Source organism: Leucoraja erinacea, chromosome 3, assembly GCF_028641065.1.
Source record: "Leucoraja erinacea ecotype New England chromosome 3, Leri_hhj_1, whole genome shotgun sequence".
Lineage (NCBI taxonomy): Eukaryota > Metazoa > Chordata > Chondrichthyes > Rajiformes > Rajidae > Leucoraja > Leucoraja erinaceus.
The window spans coordinates 88496640-88520745 of NC_073379.1; the positions used below are offsets into that span (position 1 = coordinate 88496640).

The 24106-nt window shown below is 45.7% G+C and overlaps 2 protein-coding genes across 2 annotated transcripts in view; one reads left to right on the forward strand and one right to left on the reverse strand.

Moving 5' to 3' along the window:
• The window catches only part of LOC129694298 (dmX-like protein 1), a 216936-nt gene extending 198992 nt beyond the window's left edge, over positions 1-17944 (reverse strand). The window contains exon 1 of the mRNA XM_055631009.1: positions 17332-17944. Coding sequence (XP_055486984.1) covers positions 17332-17418 — 87 coding nt within the window. The 5' untranslated portion in view covers positions 17419-17944. The remainder of the gene's footprint in view (positions 1-17331) is intronic.
• A 3524-nt stretch (positions 17945-21468) lies between these two features.
• Positions 21469-24106, forward strand: part of dtwd2 (DTW domain containing 2) — a 166482-nt gene continuing 163844 nt past the window's right edge. The window contains 2 exon segments of the mRNA XM_055631016.1: positions 21469-21482; positions 23624-23807. Of these exon segments, the coding sequence (XP_055486991.1) occupies positions 21469-21482; positions 23624-23807 (198 nt within the window).

Consider the following 24106-nt stretch of genomic DNA (forward strand, 5'->3'; position numbering starts at 1 on the left):
GTATTACCATTACACCCCAGATACGGAAATTTCCCTAAATTATTCCAGTTCCCTAAAATTAACCAAAGACAAGCAGAATTTATGGAATTTCAGGTAAATTCCTTCAAAGTGGAAACACAGGCTGAAAGCTCTTTTATAGGGTGTGATTTCACGAAAGGGTCATCCGGTACATGGAGCGTAGATCCCACCCGCAGAAAACGGCACGTTTGATCCGCAATTTAAATGTCAAGTCGGGGTGACTGTGAGGCACAGCTACCTAGATTTACAGTAAAAAAAAAGATAGAAACTAAAGTAAATTAAAGAGGGAGTTCCCTCTAGTGGAGATTTAAAGGTCCAAAATGTCGGGAATTATTGCGTTTGCTCGTTGAATTTCATCAAAAGTAAGGCATTATTGACATCTTTTTTTTACTGTAAATCTAGGTAGCTGTGCCTCACAGTCACCCCGACTGGCACAATAAATTGCAGATCAAAACCTGGCCGTTTTCTATGTTTTTAACGGGTGGGAAAGTGCTGCCGGGCAACCTAAACGCCGTCATTTTGCCTGGCTTGGCACTGCAGATACTGGTTTATACTGAAGATAGACACAAAAATCTGGGGTAACCCAGCAGGTCAGGCTATCTCTGGAGAAAAGGATTTACTGTAATGCGTGGGAAAATGCTAAGTGTGGCGTTACGAATACGGGCCCCGTTTTGAGAGGTTCCCCTCCCGAGAGTCCCCCCACTACCTGCCACTCTGCCAACGGCGCTTTCAAAACAAACCCTCCGCACGCTGGGCCCCGAGGGTTGGCCAGGAGAGGCAGGAGGTTTGCCTCCCCCTTTGGCGGCGGTACTTGGCGATGGATAGGGAATTGGCTTGGTAAACGTCCCCCCCCCCGTTTTTGAATAGTCCCCCGCCCCCCCTGTCCCTAGGGTGGCAGAGACAGGTGTAGGTTAATTGGCTTGGTAAATGTAAATATTGTCCCTAGTGGGTGTAGGATAGTGTTAATGTATGGGGATCTCTGGTTGGTGCGGACCCGGTGGGCCGAAGGGCCTGTTTCCGCGCTGTATCTCTAAACTAAACTTCTGTGCTCATTTAAACCTGCATTCCAACAGAAACTGGCCACGTTTCTTCTTGAGCAAATATTTTTACCCACTGATACCCAAGTACCCAAGTACAGTTCTACATATTTATCCAACAAGTGCAGTATCAATATCTGATGTTTAATATATTGAATTCCAAGCATGCTAGATTTCATTGTTAAGCTAACTAGTTATACATATTCAAACTTGAGACACAAGAGGACACAAAGTACACTGTGCTCGTCAGGCAGCATCTCGGGAGAATATGGACAGGTGACAAGTACAAATTCTGAATACAGCAGCAATGCAAATATAAAATGCAAGGTGGCTGGATAAGAAATGGATACATCAACTCAAGAGAAACCATATCCAACATGCTATTTAAGGATATTTAGCACTATTTTTCCACTAGTACTCAAATCATCCTTCATAATGTAATGTGCAAATGTAATTGGTTTACTACTGGATAGTACCACTGGACACTTCTCCGTGGATTGCCACTTTGTCGTGGTGGACACGCTTGTGTGGCCCCGAGATCCTGAGAGCGATGGCGTCTGGAGCTATGCTCCTGCTAGGGCCACCCATGGCGGTAAGGTCGAGGGGGAGGTCTCTGACAAAGAACAATCCAACCAAGACCTCAACGGTGGAACAGGCAGAGGAAGATGGCTGACCTTAGTCGAGCGTCACAACGGCTGGGATGGTGGATGAAGGCTGCAGCAGGAAAGGGTCTCCGGTCGTCTTGGACTCTATGCCACCGGATCCTGACCCAGATCTGTCAATGACCGTGGGGTGGCAGCCTGTGCACCAGCCTCCCCACGTTAAACAAAGTCACGCACAGGCGTCCTCCATGTCCTCCATATAGCACCCTGGAGGTATGAAGGAAAACACAAAATGCAAACCTCCACTGCCTTGTATCTATTACCTTATTCAGGAAAGATGAAGGCTGGATCTGGCAGAATACGCGGAGGAGATCACCATTTGGCGGTCCAACGGGTAGGAAGGACAGAAGGTACAGGAGCATGAAGACTGCAACATCCAGGTTCAGGATATTATCTCTATTAAACTCTACTCAAACACAACTCTGAACATTAATAACCCATTATCTGTTTATTTGCTCTTTATCTGTTTATTTATTCATGGGTGTATATATTTATATAATGGCATATGGACACACTGATTTGTTCTGCATTCATGCCTACCATATTCTGTTGTGCTGAAGCAAAGCAAGAATTTCATTGTCCTATCTGGGTCACATGACAATAAACTCTCTGTAATCTGGCAGGTGGACCCAGCAAAGCGTCGTGGAGTGCAATTAGGGCGCAATGTTCACGTAGAACACTGGTGGCCATCCACTGCATCCTGACCTGTCGCCAGCCATCTCAACTATATCTTGCCACTGGATCCTGATAGGCTGGGACGAGAAAGTGAGTCTGACGATTTGCGCAATTCTCCCTTACTTCAATCCAAGTCAAGGGCAAGTCATGACTTCAGGACCCATACCGCCCAACTGGGCGAAGCAAGATCACCAAAGGATGCAATGCATTTATTTTGAGGGGGTTAGAATACAAAACATGGATTAATGCTGAGGCTTTATAAGGCACTGGTCAAACCACATTTGGAGTATTGTGAGCAGTTTTCAGGCCCATATCTGAGGAAGGTTGTGTAAGAAAGAACTGCAGATGCTGGTTTAAATTGAAGGTAGACACAAAGTGTTGGAGTAACTCAGCGAGACAGGCAGCATCTCTGGAGAGATGGAATGGGTGACGTTTTGGTTCGAGAGCATTCTTCTGAGGAAGGATGTGTTGGCATTGGAGAGGGTCCAGAGGAGGTTTATGAGAATGATCCCAGAAATGATTGGGTTAATGTATGATGAGCGTTTGATGGCACTGGGCCTGCACTCGCTAGAGTTTAGAAGGATGATAAGGGACCTCATTGAAACTCACTGAATAGTGAAAGGCATGGATAAAGTGGATATAGAGAGAATGTTGCCACTAGTGGGAGAATCTAGGACCCGAGGCCAAAGCCTCAGAATAAAAGGACGTACCTTTAGAAAGGAGGAGGAATATCTATTGTCAGAGGGTGGTAAATCTGTGGAATTCATTGCCACAGAAGCCTGTATTGGCCAATGGATATTTTTAAGATGGAGATCGACAGATTCTTGATTAGTACCGTTGTCGGGGATTATGGGGAGAAGGCAGCAGAATGGGATTGAGAGGGAAAGATAGATCAGTCTTGATTGAATGGCAGAGTAGACTTGATGAGCCAAATGACCTAATTCTGCGCTTACAACTGATGAATTTATAGATTGGCTTTCAGGATATACATGCAAATTTAATCCAAAATGACTAAACGCCATCTCTGTATGCATGGGCCTAAAGCACAAACTATGCTCACTCTGAGACTATATTGCAAATTATAGATGACAAAATGTAAAATGACAATCAGGGTTGACTCTGTTAAGTAAGGACAAAGTACTCCACACATTATTTTTGCAACTATCCCCAAGAGTGCTTCATTGCATCAAGCCAAATAGCATTAATTAGTCATACAGTACAAGTACAATGAAGCACAGGTGAAATGATAATCTTGCTTCCAGCAGCATCACATGCACATCAACTCAGACAACAGACAAATGCACAAATGATACAACTAAAAATAAACCTGTGCATAACGTAAAACATTTGTGCAAGACATAATTACAAAACAAGCCTTTTTCCTGGGGTAGGAGAATGAAGATCTAGAGGACATAGGTTTTTGGTGAGAGAGAAAGATTAAATAGTAACCTGACGGGCAACCTTTTCACACAGAGGAAATGGATATATGAAATGAGCTGCCAGAAGTAGTTATTGAGGCAGTTTCATTAACAACATTTAAAAGGCATTTGGACAGCTATCTGGATGGAATGGTTTGAAGGGTTATCGGGGCCGCGCATGGGTAAATGAAACCAACTTGGATGGGGCACCCGTTGGCATAAACACGATGGACCAGTAGGCCTATTTCCATTCTGTATGCCTGTATCCATGAGCAAATTGTCATCAATAGATGCTTCCAAGAGAAAGCTATATTTCTTCTTCAAAGTGAAGGTATCAAGGCACCATTCTGGTGGTCTATCATCTGACCAAACAATTCAAATTTAATGCCAGTTGATTCAATTGACATGCATCAATGTTTTCAAGCTACTGTGACAGAAAAGCTGGAGAAACTCAGCGGGTGCAGCAGCATCTATGGAGCGAAGGAAATAGGCAACGTTTCGGGCTGAAACCCTTCTTCAGACGTTTTCAAGCTACTGTGACAAAACATCTACCGGAAGGTGTGAATATGACATTTACAATAAATTAAAAGTTATAGGCCCCACATCAAACGTTTTTAGAATGTTACGGCGGCAGGCGCGGGCACACCGCGACGCCCTGTGTCTCCCTTTCAAGGGAGATGCTAAAAATGCATTTCGTTGTCTCTGTACTGTACACTGACAATGACAATAAATTGAATCATTTCAATCATTTCAGAAAAGAATCACTCTGTATTTTCTTGGTATTTGACTTTCATTTAAATATTTATCCACTGTAATTTAAAAGTTTAAGATTACTTCTATCATTAATCAATAGGAATACCCTAAACAGGTTTCAAATTTCATATCTCATGTTGGTTTGCTGATCTTCTTGTCCTTGAACGATAAGATCTCTCCCGAGAAATTGACTTTTTAGTTTATTTCCAACAATTCAAATTCTCATATAATTTCTTGATACCATTTTTTGCATCACATTGTGATCAGTCTTAAATATAGATTGCATAAAGCCAAGTACAATATTCTGACAACACCGTAATATTTATCTGTATTATAAATTAGTCATTTTATGGTCCATTTCTACATTCAAAATGCTGTAATTTACCAACGGCTACTTTCCCTGCTCTACAGGCCATATTCACAAAGTATTTAGAACACAGAAAAAAACCACCATTATAAGCCCAAAAGATTCACACAAATATTTACGATTTACACAAATCTCAATGTGCCTTCTGTGAAATGCTGCATCCATGCTTTTCTTCCTCACAATCTTTTCCATGTTTCATACATCAACTCACCACATATCTTACCCATGGTACCAATTCCACATTTTATAAAATCTTTGGGTAGGGATGTTTCTACTGAATCGTTTTGTTTGGATTTCAACAATTAACATTATGGTTCCCTAATGCTGCTCTTCCCTGCAAATGACAACATCTCCACTTGAGCTACCCAATTTAAACCTTTCATTATCTTGGCCATCCTTGCAAACCCATTACAGTCATTTTTTCGCCCCAGATAAGGGAGACCAAGTGTTTAATCCTTTCAGACGGCAATAAGTCAGTCAAGAGTGTTTAATTGTGTTTTAGAGATATGGGACGATGAAATTCTTGCTTGCAGCAGCATAACAGGTCTGTAAACATGGTACTCAATATATAACATAAGCAAACAAAAAAGTTAAATAAATAGTGCAAAAAGAAACAAAAACCTGATAGTTTGAAGTTTAGTTGGTGTTTGTTGTGTTCAATAGCCTGATCAAGGCTAGAAACGGGGGGTCAAGGTAGAAGCGTTCACGTCGCGATCCCTGTCAAGTAATATCACCAAATTTACTTGCGAATTCTACCAAACACTTTGAAGCCAAGCCGAAAGCCGAAAGACAAATGATGTCCAGAAACCTAACAAATAGCAGTAGCCCATCAGCCGGGAGAGGCCAACACCCGGCCCCAAGGCCGGCTTTGACCATCATATCTCTAAATGCTGAAGGACTGTCTGCAACTAAAGAATAACTTGTTGCCCAATTCTGCAGAGAGCATCAGTGTGATATTCTCTGCCTCCAAGAAACTCATCGCGGATCCAAACATCCCCGCCCTCGAGTGGAAGGCATGACCACCCTCATTGAAAGACCATATGAGAAACATGGAAGCGTCATGCTTGCAAAAAACGGGACAATCATCGAATCAACATCAAAGAGCGATGAAAACAACATTGAGGTCCTAACCGCTGAGCTCAGAGGAATTACCATCACCTCCGTCTACAAGTCACCTCCCATACCTTTCCTGATGCCAGGAATACCATCATCTGGGAAACCAAGGATAGTGATTGGGGACTTCAACAGCCACAGCTCACAATGGGGTTACGCCGGGAACAACGCTGATGGAGATGTAGTGGAAGCATGGGCCGAAACCAACCAGCTCTACCTGATCCATGATGCCAAACAACCAAAGTCCTTTAATAGCGGGCGATGGAAAGCCGGCTACAACCCTGATATCGCGTTTGTCAGCCATAGCATCTCTGGATTGGGCAAGAAGCTGGTACTGAAGCCACTGCCAAAAACCCAACACCGCCCCCTTGACCTTACAGTCAATGCTGCAGTTACCCCAGCCACAGTTCCTTTCCAGAGAAGATTCAACTTTGGGAAAGCGAACTGGCCTGGTTTCCAAGAAGATCTTGAAGGGAAGATCGCCCACCTTCCAGCGGACCCCAAAAACTATCAAATCTTCACCAAGTTAGTGCACCAGGCAGCCCGGAAGAACATCCCGAGAGGCTGCCGCACTCAATACATCCCCGGCCTTGACACTCTAAGCAGCGAACTATATGAGCAATACCAACAGCTCTACGAATCTGACCCCTTTGCTGAAAGCACCATGGAAGTAGGTGAGAGACTCATGACCTCCCTATCAGAATGCCGCCAGCGGAAATGGCAAACTCTACTGGAGACAACTGATATGGCAAAAAACAGCAAAAAGGCATGGAGCCTCATCTGAAAAATCAGCAATGACCCATCAACACCAACACATCAACAGTATACCACCACGGCCAACCAAGTTGCGTATCAGTTGCTGCTCAACGGGAAATCCACCACCAAACAGCCAAGACCAAAGGCAGACGACTTCAGCACTCCCAAAACACACGACTGACTGAGCCGTTCTCCCTTGAAGAGCTCAATATCAACATCAAAGCCTTCAAGACTGGCAAAGCCATCGGCCTGGAAAATATTTTCACAGAGGAGATCATGCAATTTGGACCTCTGACACGGAAGTGGGTCCTTGAGCTGATGAACAATTGCATGCTGACAAGAAACATCCCAAAGATCTGGAGGAAAACCAAAATCATCGCTCTTCTAAAACCCGGTAAAGATCCAGCATATGCAAAGAGCTTCCGCCCAATCTCCCTGTTATGCCACCCGTACAAGCTGTTTGAGCGCCTGATCCTCAACAGGCTTGCCCCAGTCGCTGAACCAGCCATCATCCCTCAACAAGCTGGATTCCGACCTGGCAAATCCACAACAAGTCAACTTCTGAATCTCACACAGCACATTGAAGACGGGTTCCAGAAAGGACTGGTGACAGGAGCCGTCTTTGTTGATCTGTCTGCCGCGTATGACACTGTGAATCACCTACCTCCTCCTAAAAAAGATCTTGGAGAATACCAAAGACCTGGCACTCACGGACCTCATCGGAGCCCTCCTGAAAGATAGGCGCTTCTATGTTGTCCTTAACAAGAAGCAAAGTCGCTGGCGACGACAACGGAATGGCTTGCCTCAAGGTAGTGTGCTGGCTCCACTACTATATAACATCTACACCAATGACCAGCCAATGGACCAGAACACTGAGCGGTTCATGTACGCCGACGACCTCTGTTTAACATCCCAAGAGAGTACTTTGAAGCTGTAGAAGCGAATCTCACCTCAGCCCTAGATGAGCTACACCTCTACTACGAGCGCAACCACCTACACCCTGCGAAGACCCAAGCCTGCTCGTTCCATCTCAGGAACCGGGAAGCAAACAGACCCCTTAACATCACATGGTCTGGAACACCTTTTGAGCACTGTCTACCTCGGTGTAACACTGGATCGCACTCTCTCCTATAAGGAACACGTCAAAAACACCAAACTGAAAGTTAACTCCCGAAATAATATCCTCCGGAAGCTGACCAACTCCAAATGGGGAGCCACAGCACACACATTAAGATCTACTGCTCTGGACCTGTGCTACTCCTATGCGGAGTATGCGTGTCCTGTTTGGGAGAGATCATCCCATGCCAAGAAACTGGACCCAGCGTTGAATAACACCTGCCGCTCAATCACTGGCTGCTTGAAGCCCACCAACATAAACAACCTGCACCTCCTCGCTGGCATTGCCCCTGCCGATGTGAGACGGGAAGTCGCCAGCCGAGTAGAGATGACTAAGGCCACTAGTGATGAACGCCACCTCCTCTATGGACGTGTACCCCCGGCCCAACGGCTGAAGTCCAGGAGAAGCTTTCTCAGCCATGTCCAGCCCCTAATAGCATCACGGGAAGAAACCAGACTCCAACTATGGACAAAAAGGCTTGAGGACGACCCCCCTCCTACTGACATGGGTATCCCTCCTTCTGAAGCCCTCCCTCCGGGCTCAGAAGCACCATGGGTCCAGTGGAAGAAGCTCAACCGCCTGAGAACAGGAACAGGGCGATCGAAAGCTGCCATGGCCAGATGGGGCTATGAAACTGGCCAAACCACCTGTGAATGTGGAGAAGAGGACCATGCAAAGCAGCACTGCCTTGTCTGCCCCCTACTACCCAACCAGTGCAGCCCAAAGGATCTTGCAGTGTTCAATAAAAACGCAAAGGACTGTGTAAAGGAATGGGAAACCAACCAGCTTCAAAGACACGAAAAGAAGAAGAATAGTCTGATGGTTATTGGGTAGAAGCAGGGCCGTCTTAAACAGTATAGGCCCCAGGCAAAGCAGTGTACTGGGGCCCCTACCTACACATTTCGTTTTCGTTCCTGTTTTTTCACATCGCCCTAATCTGAATCTGGCCACCTACTCCTGGTTTTCAATTCGTATTCACTAAATTTGTCTCTAATTTCCTGAAGATAGGTTTTCAGAGACTCAAGAAGATTCATGGCAACAAGTATGTTCACATCCTCTAACATGTTTTGTTCACTCTTTCAAGAATGTCATTCCAAAGAATTGTGAGAAAGATTGTTTCCAGGTTCTCCATTTTCTCGCTCAATCCTTCTGCCTCTCGCCTTGTGTTCACTTCCTGTTCAGTTTCAGCTGATACAGAATCCAGAGTATGGTTAATTTTCTCGAAACTCCCATACAGAACATGAACAGCATCAAAATGTGACGATCATCTCGTGTCAGACAGACGCTTGACTACAATATTTTTTCCTAAAGACGATGCTAGAACATTCCATCGATTTGTAGATGCCGAGAAAAAGGAATACAAACACTGAACAAAGTCAAAGAATTTTAGTCTGTAGACAACACTCTGCCACTTTTACTCCCAACAAGTCCAGGCTGTGACCAGCACAGGGGGACACATAGATGGTGACAGCAAGTGACAACACACATAGATTAGCATGGGGCCCCTATGCTCGTGGGGCCCCGGGCAACTGCCCAGTGTGCCCATGCATTAAGACTGTCTTGGGTTGAAGCTGTTCCTGAACCTGGAAGTTAGTTTTCAGTCTCCTATTCCTTCTTCCTGATGATGTGAAATAGCGTAGCCAGGATTGTGCGGGTCCTTGATGATGCTGGCTGCCTTTGAGGTGGCACCTCCAATAGATCCCTTTGCAGGGCTCTCACTTAACTTATTTTCCACTGTTGCCAGCCGGGCAACATAGGCAGCTTTTCAGGTTGTCGAATGACAGTTTAGGTGGTCATTTAAGACGGCTTGCATGACGCGTGCTATAATGTGCTCGGACAAAGTGCGTATTATCAGTCGGAATTATGTTCAATGAAGCATTCACATATTATTTCTACTTCAAATAATGTCACAAACTAAACATATTCACCAATCAAGACATGATATATACCACAATGACATGCAGCAAAATTGTAATACAATATCTCAACTCTTTTTACACTTTGCAATGAATGCAATTTCTATTATTTCTTTCCAGTTCAAAACAAAAACGTGGTTGGATTATTCAGCGTATGCTTGATTTGTGTCAATAAATCCTGGACCATGGTAACATATATGCTTAACCATGCACATGGCCAACCATGGTCCGAAAATTATCATGACTTGGCCATAGGATGGTTCTTTTCCTCTTCAATCTTCAATCATCAATCTCTGTTGTGCCCAGTCACAGCAAGGTAAGTTGATAAAGAATTGAATCGATCTGTTTGACACCTTTGAAGGTGGGTACAGTAACAACATCAAGAGGGGAAAAATAGATACATAATATATCCCTTCTGTTCTAGGATTTTGTAATTTAAAAGAAATAAAGCGAATGGAAGTGTACTTTGATTTTCTTTTTTTTGTAACATACTGTATTATTATTATTACCCGACCAGACCTATACCATACTTTTGAATGTACCTCTTTTACCTTGTGCCCACCTAGAAGATGAGTCATGGAAGTCGGTGACTATATTGAATCAATCATGGCACTTGGCAAGTGAGAAATGGCTGAAGTGCTTTTTCTTTTGCACGGGGGGGAGGGTATCAACTTTAAATGACCAGAAACATTATATTTGTGAGAACTTGTGTAACTTTCCTGCTTGATATTTAAACTATCTCTTGAAAAGCAAAGACAGAGCTGTTCAAATACATGTAAAAGCCACTTTAATTGTCATCCGAGTCGCTCTTGAGCAGAGCATCCTCCTCATCATACTTGTCACTGTCAGGGTGAGGTCCCGAGGCAGATGCTACAGCTGGGTCTTCTCCCGTGTCAGGCCTCCTTGCCCTCATCCCTCCTGCATGCCACAAGCTGATGACTGGCCAGGGATCAAGTTGCTTGATGTTACTGGCATGCAGCATAATGAGGAGCTGGTCAGTCACCTGGTCGTCATGGAGGGAACTTCTGATGGTGGTCTTCATCTACTTCAGCTGGCTGAAACCTCGCTAAGCCTCAGCTGAACTTGCTGGTATGGTAAGTACGAGGTCAAGGAGAGTCCAGATGGGCAGTTCTTCTGGTGTGGGACTTCAGGAACAGCCTTTTCAGCAACATGGCTGTTACTTGGCACTACACTGGAGCATTAGGGGGAGCTTCAATGCCCAAATTTCAGGGTGGGTTTCTGATGAAAAAGTGGGGGAGAACTGGTAAGTGAGAGACAGAGTCACAGAGAGAGACAGAAAGAGCAGAGGCAGTCAAGTCCAGTCACTTTTATTTCTATAGCACATTTAAAAAACAACTCTTGTTGACCAAAGTGCTTTACATTGGTGGAGGTACTAACGTTATACAATATTGGTTCATAGATTAAGTATATACATAAATACATACATATAGCCCTCCCTCAGAGGACGTCATAAAAGGCTTGAGAGTAAAGATTAGTTTTTTGTCTCGACTTAAAAGAGTCGATGTAGGGGGCAGTTCAGATGGGAAGAGGGATGCTGTTACACAGTCCAGGAGCTGCAAAGGCACAGTCGCCCCTGAGCTTACGCCTAGACCGCGGGATATTCAGTAACCCCAAGTCGGCTGATCTGAGGAACCTGGAGGTGGTGTGGTGGGTTAGAAGACTTTTGATGTAAGTGGGGGCAAGCCCGTTAAGGGCTTTGTAAACATAAAGAAGGATCTTGAAATTTATTCGGAACCGCACAGGGAGCCAGTGGAGAGAGGCCAGAATCGGGGTGATGTGGTCCCTTTTTCGGGTGCCCGTCAGGAGTCTCGCTGCTGTGTTTTGGACCAGTTGCAGGCGGGACAGGGAAGATTGGCTGATGCCAGTGTAAAGAGAGTTGCAGTAGTCGAGGCGGGAGGAGATAAATGTGTGGATGATCTTTTCAAGGTCATCAAGCTGGAGGAATTGTTATATTTTAGCTATCGTCCGAAGCTGGAAGAAGCTAGCTTTTACCACGGCATTTGTGCCTCTGGTTCTGGGGGGGGGGGGGTCCTGTGGCGGCTCCTAAGGGTCGTGCCATTATACTGCCGAACCCCTCGGCACAGGAGTGGTGCAGTCCGGAGGCGGCCCTCAGCCGGAGGGTTTAAAAGGCAGGGTTAGGGTGCCATCTTCCTCTGGTTTCGTCTTCCCTTCAACCGGGAGGAATACAATAAAGGTGATTCTCAAACACTGGACTTCGTGCCTCCTTTTGAGACCCACGCACCACAGCATTGACTCATTTGTCAAATTTCAATGTTGAGTCAAATATCACGCCAAATTTTTTGACATGAGGTTTCAGTAATGGGGTAAGGCTTCCAAGGCTGCCTGCTATCATTTTGATTGAGTCCGAGGGGCTGAGAAGGAGGACCTCAGACTTACTCTCGTTTAGTTGGAGGAAGTTCTGGGCCATTCAACACTTTATATCCTTGAGGCAGTGGATAAGGTTAAGTAGATTTGATCATTTATTGGGCTTCAGGGGGAGATAGAATTGTGTATCGTCTGCATAGCAATGGAAGGAAATGCCGTGCCTTTGAATGACTTGGCCTAAGGGGAGCATATACAGGGAGACGAGAATGGGGCCAAGGATGGAACCTTGTGGAACCCCGCAGCAGAGGCTAGCTGGGGAGGAGAAAGGGTTGCCTATGTTAGTAGAGAAACTCATACCTTTGAGGTAGGAGATGAACCAGCTCAGGGCAGTGCCATCAATACCAACCCCTGTACCAGAGACGGTCAATTAGGATGGTGTGGTCGACAGTATCAAATGCTGCGCTGAGGTCGAGAAGGAGCAGGATTGCACAGTCGCCGGAGTCAACGGTGAGAAGTAGGTCATTATGTACCTTCAACAAGGCAGACTCTGTGCTGTGGTGGGCCCTGAAACCTGGTTGGAACGTTTCCAAAATAGTATTTTGGTGAAGGTAAGGCATAAGTTGACTTAAAATTACATTTTTAAGGGCAGAGATAGATAAAAAGACAGAGACAGAGACAGGTACATGGATAGATCAGGTTTGTAAGGATATGGACCAAACGCGGGCAGGTGGCTTTGCAGTTTCTCTCCCCCTCCCAATGAGCGAGGGATTTAAGGGCCTACCCCACTATTGCGACATTTTCGGCGACAGCCTGAAAAGAGGTTGGGTTGGGTCGTGACGCGTCTTGTCTCCCTGTCGCCCCAGGATTTTGGACTGTTCAAAATCCAGGGGCGACATTTGGGTGTCTCATCATGTTGTGCGCCGTGTCACACGCTGACGTATGCTGTCCTGCGAGTGACGCCTGGTTAGGGTTGGGGTTAGGGTCCAGAGAGAGGATGAAAAACATTCTTCCTTCAATGCATGGATTTTAAACTTAATATATTAAAATTAATGCAATAAAATCAATTGTGCAAATGAAAAGATGTCTGAATCGTTCAGTTTTATTTTGTATTCGTCAGCTTCCAGATCCAAATCACCATCTCTAACTTTTCACAGGGTTGGATTCAATGAGTGTAGACTGAACTTCCATCTCTCATCCACTCCCCTCTTCCCACCTCCATCCCTCCTTTTCCACTCCCCCCCACCCTTCTCCCTTCCCCGCTCCACCCCTTCCCCCTTCTTCCTCCTCCCCGCACCACCCTTCTCCAACCCCCCCTCCCACTTTCAGTGCCCTTCAGCCCACCAAGGCTGCATCGACCAGCGATCCATCGCACACTCTCCCACACACGCTAAGGATAATTTATAAATAACAAGCCTATCAACCTAGAGTTAGGGTTAGGGTTACCTCCCGCACTCCAAAGGTTTATATAAATTGTCCCTAGCTTGTGTGGGATAGTGTGCGGGGGATCGCTGGGGGGGGGGTGGAGAAGGGAGGGAGAGGGGGGAGATGGGGACGTGAAGGGAGTGGGGGGGTGGAGTGGAGAAGGGGAAGAAGAGTGGAGCGGGGAGAAGGGAGGAAGAGGGGGGAAGGGAAGAAGGAAGAAGAGAAAAAGTGTCTCAGGCGCTCGATGTCACAGCAAATTGTTTTGTTGCTCTTGTCCTTTAAAGGGACTGTCCCACGTTGTGTTTTTTTCCGGCAACTGCGGAATGTCAGTGACTGACGCCCTTTAAAACCATCACTGACGCTCCGCAGTCGCCGAAAAAAATCACAAAGTGGGACAGGCCCTTTAAGGGAACAACAGCAACAGAACAATTTGCAGTGGTGTCAAGCGCCAATCCGCTGGTTCACAAACAAGCAGCAACTACACAGGGCAAGGCAGGGACAAGGATAAGACAAGAGTTCTCTGGGAAACTCCGGCACAGTTTGCATCAGGCATTCCGCTGTCCACATCAGCCAAGCTTTTCTTCACTTACCAAGCCGGGCAAAATGACTCGGCTTTTAGGTTGCCCGGCGGGACTTTAGGTGGCCATTTGCACCCTGGCAACCGTTAATTTCGAGCCCTGCTTTGACGATAGGGAGATCAGTACCTGTAATAGACCGAGCAGTGTTCACTGCTTTTTGTAATCTCCTTTGCTCCTGAGAGTTTGAGTTTGCCAAATTAGGCCATGATGTAACAAGCGAATATACTCTCAACCATACACATGTTCAAGATGGTAATCGTGGATATACCGAATCTCCTCAATCTAATAAGAAAATAGAGGACTTGATGGATTGCATCGAAATCTGGATCCAGGGCAGATCTGATACGATTCACTACTTAAAAAAAAAGACAACTCACAAAAACGTTGGGTAAACCAACTCAGGCATTGCTGACCATCTGCTGGCGGAAGTGACGGGGATAGACCAGTCAAATAAGCAACAGACACTTGACTTCCCTGCGCCACCACTTCAATGAACATAGATTTGCACGGTGTTTTATACTGCGTTTCACATTCCAAAGATGTTAGTCATGGTCACATCACAATCACATTCCAAAGATGTTAGTCATGGTCACAGGATGGAGCCAATATACATCACTACAGGACGAGTCTGAGCTTGTCGCTCGTATCAATTGGTAGACACATTTCAATGGCACCGGTCATTGTCTCAATATACATCAACCTGAGACAAGTCCGGGCTTGTCTTTCTCTCTTATCCATCCACTGGAGAAAGCCTGCTTGAGAAGGAATACATGCTCCAACCTAGTCATGTATTCCACCGTGTATCTTATATATATTTAAAAGCATTTAACCTTTTAGATCGTTAATGATTCGTGTGCCCAGGTACTTGAAGTTGTTGACTCTCATTTATGGTATCACTCTTTGTGAATAAGGAGTAAGCCATTTAGAACAGAGATGAGGAAACACTTTTTCTCACAGTGGTGAGTCTGTGGAATTCTCTGCCTCAGTGGGCGGTGGAGGCAGGTTCTCTGAATGCTTTCAAGAGAGAGCTAGATAGGGCTCTTAAAAATAGCGGAGTCAGGGGATATGGGGAGAAGGCAGGAACGGGGTACTGATTGTGGATGATCAGCCATGATCACATTGATGGCGGTGCTGGCTCGAAGGGCCAAATGGCCTACTCCAGCAACTATTGTCTATTGTCTTTGCATTTCTCACAAGTCCGTATTATAAGCTGTCAATCCAAACTGCATACAGTACTCACAGTGCTGTTTAAGCAAGGTTCTGTCTAGGTTTAAAATGATAGAAAACATCCAAGCCAAATATTTTTCTCATCCCAGTATTTTTCCATCATATCTCTTACATTTTCCTACAACACAGAGGTGATTCTCCTCGATCTATGACCTCTCAGATCAATTACATTCTTTTCAGCTTCAAATGTTTTGAAGAGAGAGTTAGATTTAGCTCTTAGTGCTAAAGGAATCAAGGGATATGGGGGGAAAAACAGGAACAGGGTACTGATTTCAGATGATCAGCTATTGTCATGTTGAATTGCAGTGGTGGCTCAAAGGATGAATGGCCTACTCCTGCACCTATTCTTTTGTTTCTATTAATTTATTAGTAATCTGTGGTTACTTTCTTGTTGTACATCCCTCTGAAAATAGGTTTAACATATCAGCACATATTTTCAATGTGAATTGTGACTAGATTAAGAGAATGGTTGGTTTTGTATTGCAAAGTACACCATTAATTTAGCTCAAAATGTAAAACTAGTCAGAAACAAGCATTAGAGCAAAATTCCATTAAAATACATAAGCGAAATCATTCCACTCATTAATTTTAATGTATGCTGCTGATGACTGACAATCAGATTAAGTTTATAATTAAAATAAACTGGTTTAGCCCAACTAAAGTAAAATTCACACCATTTGAAAAACTAATGATATGTACAGAATTTGCTTTGGTTTACTTTTCTCAAACAAGTAATTGTAAGTGATTTATTATCAAACCCTAAATCCTTTATTACTTGCAGCATCTCCGCTCATTAACGATTATTTACACAGCTGAGGGATTAAAACATGTTTGCCAGCACAATCATTCTAGTGGGGAAATAGTGTTGGCATTTAAACCAGACTCCACATTTGATAGCCGGTCAACTTTTGGCAATCTCCCACTGATTCCCACAGAAACCAAATAATACTTTGCCAAGTAACCACTATTATAAAATACATAAGGAATGCCTTAAAAATATGTGTATCAACAGAACTCATCGCATAATTGTACATTACCCAAAATGTAGCACATTTTCATACCAACTAGACAGTATTGGCAATCTGTGCATTTCCATTCCACTTTGAACCTATTTTTTAATGTTAAAAATGCAAAAATGGCTTCAAATAAATATATTCTCCAGATTCAACAAAACGTCTATCCCAAATATACAGTTCTCAAATCATTAGTGAAACGTTTTTATTCTATCCAAATGTTCACCTTTATGAAAATGTTCTGAGCACTAGTACTGTAGTTAAATAACTACTCAATTAAACTATGGTTTATTGTACATAGCTGGTTAGTACTACTTTAATCCACACGTGTACAATATTCAGCATGGCTTAAGAAGAAACTGGAATGAAAAACAAACAGGATAAACTTTCTAAAAGTCTTATTGCCGCATATCATAGATTTCCTGATGTCTTGCAACTATTTGTTTTAGATTGCGCAATGAAATTGCGGTCTCCTGGTCTGCTTGATCCCGTAACACAAGTAGGCAAATTTAATAACTTAAACCGAAACATTCCCAGAGTGTTAAAGTCACCTGCATTTCTAGTGCCTCGACTATCACCACCCATTTCTCTCAAGCAGGAAGTTCAAAAACAGGCTAAGGTACATTACTAAACAAGACTGACAGAACAAGTTGAATTCATAGAATCAGGAAATGTTAGCTCCCACAGGCGCGTGGTTATCTCGAAGGACAAGATGATTTAGTGAAAGTTGGTAGAAAGGAGAGCACTCTTTTTCATTCTCGGACCATACAGTCGTTAGGGTTGGGGGCAAGAGAGGTGATGAGGCCAAGACCAGCATTCTCCAGTGGAGACAGAGGTGGTTGAACAGCTGACTGCCCGCTCCTTCCCCCCCTCCTCCCGCCCCGCCAGTGCCTCCATACTCCTGTACACTGACCGTGAATGGTTGTTCGCCGACGTTGCCCACTGAGAAACAGCTGTCGCCGGGATTGACGGCGCCGGTGAGGACCTGATGAAGATTCATCCTCCCCTCTCGCTGGCAGCAAGTAGCTCGGCAGAGGGTCGGTCACGCAGCCCGATCGCTCTCTGGGCTCATCTCAGGCCAGCAACGACGGCGGCGGCAGCACTCGCCGGACAGCCCCAACGGGCTGGGTCTGCGCTCGCACACTTGTGTCGACGTGTCTGTTGAGTAGCGTCTGTGTGTGTGTCTCTCTCTCTCTCTCTCCCCTCACCGATGCCGCTCACAACCTACAGCCGCCATCTTGCTGACACATCTCTCCCTCGCGAGAGCGGCCGGGCCCCGGCCTCTGACTGGAGCCGGCGGGCGGGCGGGCGGGCGTTGCCACGGCGACGGGAGGCCGCAGGCCCGGGCTCGGAGTGACAGTGACCCGAGCGAGTGGCGCAGGAACAATTATTATTATTATTATTACCGCCGCCGCCTCTGAAGTTGACGCACACTCGATCACGGTCACATTGGACGGGCCTTTATTCCCCTGAACAGCCGTGAGCAATCGGAAACAAAACGCCAGCGGCATTGGGAATTGCGATTTGTTTTCATTTTGAATGGCAACGACAGGCCGACCGAGGAGTCTGCGCGCTATCCATTTGGTGTGAAGAGCAATGGACTGTGTCGAGAGACCACAGGGCGGTGGAAAATAGAACATGTGATAACATCGCCAGGTTTAAGTCCAACCAAATTTCAAGAGTGTTTACCTCACTTGTCATATGCACCGGAACAATGAATTTCTTGATTGCTGTAGCTTTACGGGAACAATGGTCCAATGGTACTTTATTATTCCGAGATACAGTGACATTCTCAGTTTTGCATGCAATCCGGACAATCATCCAACATATAAACTGGATGATATACAAGGACAAGCGTGCAACGACTGTAGTGTAAGAATAGTACATTTATTCTGAGGCAGTACATAAATAGTCGAAACGTCTCTGATGCCACCTTGCACCTTTTAAGTTTCAAGTTCTTAAAAATATCGCATTTTATCTTGACCTTGAAGGCCTGTTGTTCAGGTGGCATGGTCGACACATGGTAGTAGGTGGTCACTGGTAAGTCTCCTTCATGATCGAGAGGAGTTCCCGCATAGTGGTTACGAGTTTAAGAAGGAACTGCAGATGCTGGAAAATCGAAGGTAGACAAAAGTGCTGGAGAAACTCAGCGGGTGCAGCAGCATTTATGGAGCGAAGGCAATAGGCAACGTTTCGGGCCGAAACCCTTCTTCAGACTGATGGGGGGTGGGGAGAAGAAAGGAAAAAGGAGCAGGAGGAGCCCGAGGGCTGAGGGAGATCTAAGAAGGGGAGGAGACAGCAGGGGCTCACGGAATTGGGAGAATTAAATGTTTATGCCACTAGGATGCAGACTACTCAAGCGGAATATGAGGTGCAGTTCCTCCAATTTCCGGTGTTGCTCACTCTGGCCTTGGAGGAGGCCCAGGACAGAGAGGTCGGATACGGAATGGGAGGGGGAGTTGAAGTGCTGAGCCACCGGGAGGTCAGGTTGTTTAATGCGGACCGAGCGGAAGTGTTTGGCGAAACGATCGCCAAGCCTCTGCTTGGTCTCACCGATGTAGATCTAGAGCAGCGGACGCAATAGATGAGGTTGGAGGATGCAGGTGAACCTCTGTCGCACCTGGAACGACTGCTTGGGTCCTTGAATGGAGTTGAGGGGGGAGGTAAAGCGACAAGTGTAGCATCTCTTGCGGTTGCAAGGGAAAGTGCCCGGGGAGGGGGTGGTGCGGGAGGGAAGGGATGAATTGGCAAGGGAATTACGGAGGGAGCGGTCTTTGCGGAAGGCAGACATGGGGGGGGGGGGCGATGGGAAGACGTGGCGAGTGGTGGGGTCACGTTGGAGGTGGCGAAACTGATGGAGGACTATTTGTTGTATGTGACGGCTAGTGGGGTGAAAGGTGAGGACTCGGGGGACTCTGCCCTTGTTGCGAGTGGGGATGGAGAAAGATCAGTGTTACGGGGCATGGAAGAGACCTGGTGCGAGCCTCATCTATGGTAGGGGAGGGGAACCCACGTTCCCTGAAGAATGAGGACATTTCCGATGCCCTGGTGTGGAACACCTCATCCTGGGAGCAGATGCGGCGTAGACGGAGGAATTGGGATTAGAGGATGGAGTCCTTACAGGAAGCAGTGTGGGAAGAATAGTAGTCTAGATAGCCATGGGAGTCAGTGGGTTTATAGTGGATGTCGGTCAGAAGTCTATCACCTGCGATGGAGATAGTGAGGTCAATGAATGGTAGGGAAGTGTCAGAAATGGTCCAGGTGTATTTGAGTGCCGGATGCAAGTTAGTGGTGAAGCGGATGAAGTTAGTTGTGTGCTATATTTAAGAGGGAGTTAGATGTGGCCCTTGTGGCTAAAGGGATCAGGGGGTATGGAGAGAAGACAGGTACAGGATACCGAGTTGGATGATCAGCCATGATCATATTGAATGGCGGTGCAGGCTCGAAGGGCCGAATGGCCTACTCCTGCACCTATTTTTTTTTCTATGTGTGTGGGTGCAGGAGGTAGCACCAAAGCAATCGTTGATGTAGCGGATGTAGAGGTCGGGGATGGGGTCCTGGTATGTCTCGAACAAGGATTGTTCCACGTACCCGACAAAGAGGCAGGCATAGCCGGTGCCCATAGCTACGCCTTGTATTTGGAGGAAATGGGAGGAGACAAACGAGAAGTTATTGAAGGTAAGGACCAACTCTGCTAGGCAGAGGAGTGTATCAGTGGACGGGTATAGGTTGCTTCTCCAGTCGAGGAAGAACCAGAGGGCTTTGAGACCATCCTGGTGGGGGATGGAGGTGTAGTGACTGGATGTCCATGGTGAAGATGAGAGGATGGGGGCCTAGAGAATGGAATGCGCAGAGACGACGGAGAGTGTCTGAGGTGTCTTGAACATAAGTAGGGAGGGATTTAACCAAGGGGGATAGGATGGAGTCAAGGTATGTGGAAATGAGTAGAGTAGGGCACGAACAGGCAGAGACAATGGGTCTACCGGGACAGTCAGGTTTGTGGATTTTGTGGAGAAGGTAAAATCGGGCCAAGCGGGACTGGGGAAAGATGAGGTTGGAGGCTCATACTCGCAGCCTCAGTTTGGTCGAGGAAAAAATTTCAACAAGCTGAAACATTTTCTGCGAGTAAAAGTTGGTCAGCATGGAGAAAATCGATACTTTTGAACACGTGGTGCAGTGGTAGTGGTGGCACCATGTCGTTGTAGGTAGTCTAGGTAGCCGTAGGTAATCTCCTTTGCTGACTGGGCATTTTAATTGGCTCACTGGGGAAAAAAAACATAAGCACGAGGTGTGTGTGTGTGTGTGCGTGTCAGCTTGTGTTTTTTCAGGCGAGTGCCTCCAAGCTTGAAGGTCACAGACACTTTGCTGAAAACTCGCATAATTGGGACAGGCCCTTTAAGGCAACTCAACTCAGAGATATAAGACTGCAGATTCTGGAATCTTGAACAAAGCACAAAGTACTCGAGGAACTCAGCCGGTCTGAAGTCTGAGGAAGGATCCTTACCCGAAACGTCACTCATTGAGTTCCTCCAGCAATTTGTGTTTTGCTCAATCAAACCATGATAATACAAAGGAGCAAAGTACATTGAGCATCCATCATGATGCAAAGTCTGTCGTAGTATGAGAGGGTTGTGGTTAGGGTTGTACTTCATTTAGAGATACTGCATGGAAACAGGCCCTTCAGCTCACTGAGTCCACACATGACCAATGATCACCCGTACACTTGTTTTATCTTGCATGCCAGGGACAATTTACAGAAGCCAATTAACCTAAAAACCCACATGTCTTTTGAATGTGATTGGAAACCAGAGCATCTGGAGAAAACCCACGCTGTCACAGGGAGAACGTGCAACCTCTGTACAGACAGCACCTGTAGTCAGGATCTATATTGGGTCCCTGGCACTGTAAGGCAGCAACTCTACTGCTGCACCACTGTGCTGCCCCTATGGTTCACATCTGATGGTTGACGGGAAGAAATTATTCTTGAATCGTTACAACAGTTCTCAGGCTCCTATACCTTTGTTCTAATTATAGCAGACAGAAGTCGAGCATGGCCAGGATAATGTGGGTCTTATATCATCTGTATTTGTGAAGCAGTATTTTTGGTAGAACCTTTTGAAGTTGGAGAACTCAGTAGAAGTGTAGCTAGTGGAGAAACTGCCTCATTGCTTGGGATCACTCCTGACCTCCAGCGCTGGATGTTTCGATTGCAAAAATGTGTGGGTTTGTAGATTATTTACTACATTACTGCAAAGATATGTGGGTTGGTTGGTTATTTACTATAGTAAATCACCCTGGTGTGTAGGTTAGTGGTAGCATCTGAGGAGAGTTGATGGAAATGTAGGAGATTAAAATCAATTTCCAGTTTCAAAGGTTTTCGTCAATCTCCAGAAAATGTCTCAGAAATTATACCACATATAGCAGGACAGAGAGGAAAGTATTACTTGAAACTGTGGTTTTTGGGGTGTGCTTAGACAGTGAGTGAAATAAATTGGGTAGTAGAATGATTGGCAAGGTTGACCTTTAAGTCTAGAGGACAGGAAGGTTTGCAAGAGAAGAGGGTAGGGCAGTTTGGATATCAGCCTGTACAACTCAATCAGTAATTTAGAAATGCTGTGTTGCACAAAAGGCAGCTTTTGACATCCAAGCTCATGTTGAAATGACTATCGGAAAGTAGGAAGAGTGGTAATGTTTGGGAGAACATGTTGGATATGCAAGATAGACAAAAGTGCTGGAGAAACTCAGTGGGGGCAGCAGCATCTATGGAGTGAAGGAAATAGGCAACTTTTCAGGCCAAAACCCTTCTTCAGATTGATGTATGGTGGGGGGGGGGGGGGGGGGGGTGGGGAGGGGGCAGGGAGAAGAAAGAAAGGGGAAGCCTGAGGGCTGAGGGAGAGCTGAGAAGGGGAGGAGACAGCAAGGGCTACTGGAAATTTGAGAAGTCAATGTTTATGCCGCTATGGTGGTGACTGCCCAAGCAGAATATGAGGTGCAGCTCCTCCAATTTCCAGTGGTCTCACTCTGGCCATGGAGGAGGTCCAGGACAGAAAGGTCGGATTCGGAATGGGAGGGGGAGTTGAAGTGCTGAGTCACCGGGAGATTAGGTTTGTTAATGCGGACCGAGCAAAGGTGTTCGGCGAAACGATCGCCAAGCCTACGCTTGGTCTCACCGTTGTAGATCAGCTGACATCTAGAGCAGCGGATGCAATAGATGAGTTTGGAGGAGATGCAGGTGAACCTCTCGCACCTGGAACGATTGCTTGGGTCCTTGAATGGAGTCGAGGGGGGAGGTAAAGAGACAAGTGTAGCATCTCTTGTGGTTGCAAAGAAAATTGCCTGGGCAGGGGGTGGCGCAGTAGGGAAGGGAAGAATTGACCAGGGAGTTAGGGAGGGAGCGGTCTTTGCGGAAAACAGACAAGGGGGAGATGGGAAGATGTGGCGAGTGGTGGGGTCATGTTGGAGGTGGCGATTTGTTGTATGTGACGACTAGTGGGGTGAAAGGTGAGGACTAGGGGGACTCTGCCCTTGTTACGAGTGGAAGGATGGGGAGAGAGAGCAGTGTTACGGGGTATGGAAGAGACCCTGGTGAGAGCCTCATCTATAGTAGGGGAGGGGTGATGTCCTACCCTGAAGAATGAGGACATTTCCGATGCTATGCAAAGTGGGTTAAATGAAAGATAATGTGACTGAACAATAAGAGGTGATGATGGGAAGGAAGTAAAAAAAATAGAATAGACTTTCTGCAGAGGCAAAATCTATTGGGGTAATCCGCTTGAAAATCTGTTGGACACATATGCAAATCTCAGTATTTGACAAAAGTCAAGGTCACGTGTTTTTTCATAGAATTCAGGAAGTTGGCATTGGTGAATGTAATATACAGCCAGGCTGATAAACGAATGAAGGCTTGTGCATGCTTTGTTAGGGTTTAGGATTGAGTGAATGGCAAACTGCTTGTGAGCTACCAAAACTTGACTGGCGAACCAGGCTTTTATTCTGTAGACAAAGTGTTTAAGAAGGAACCGCAGATGCTGGAAAATCAAAGGTACACAAAAATGCTGGAGAAACTCAGCCGGTGCAGCAGCATCTATGGAGCGAAGGAAATAGGCAACGTTTCGGCCCGAAACGTTGCCTATTTCCTTCGCTCCATAGATGGTGCTGCACCCACTGAGTTTCTCCAGCATTTTTATGTACCTTTTATTCTGTAGATTTGTGCTGACACATGATGAGCTTGAAATATTTACTGAGCAGTACTACACAAGCGACAATCTCATGAAAAAGAGCACCTTGAATGATATTTTGGACTGTTTCTTCGCCTCTGTTGCTATTTGTCAGTGTGCAGATTTATCACCTGTGGGCATGATTGCACCTAAACAGTCATTTCTGTTCTGGGTATTTGAGTTTAATGCATAACACATTACTGGGCTCATTGATTTACAATAACTCAATAAATCAAATTAATTTATAATTTTTTGTGATATTTTGGAGTTCATACTAATGTACTGAGGATTGAATTCTGCAATTCCTGAATTATTCCATCATCATTACTATTATTATATCTTGATTTTTTAAGTTTAGCGATAAATTAGATGAACCATACCAGGTTAAAGATTGGTGCCACTGTTGTGCAGGGAGAGACTCTTTTGGAAAGTTGGAACAAATCAAAATGTGAACTACCAGTGATTGATAGT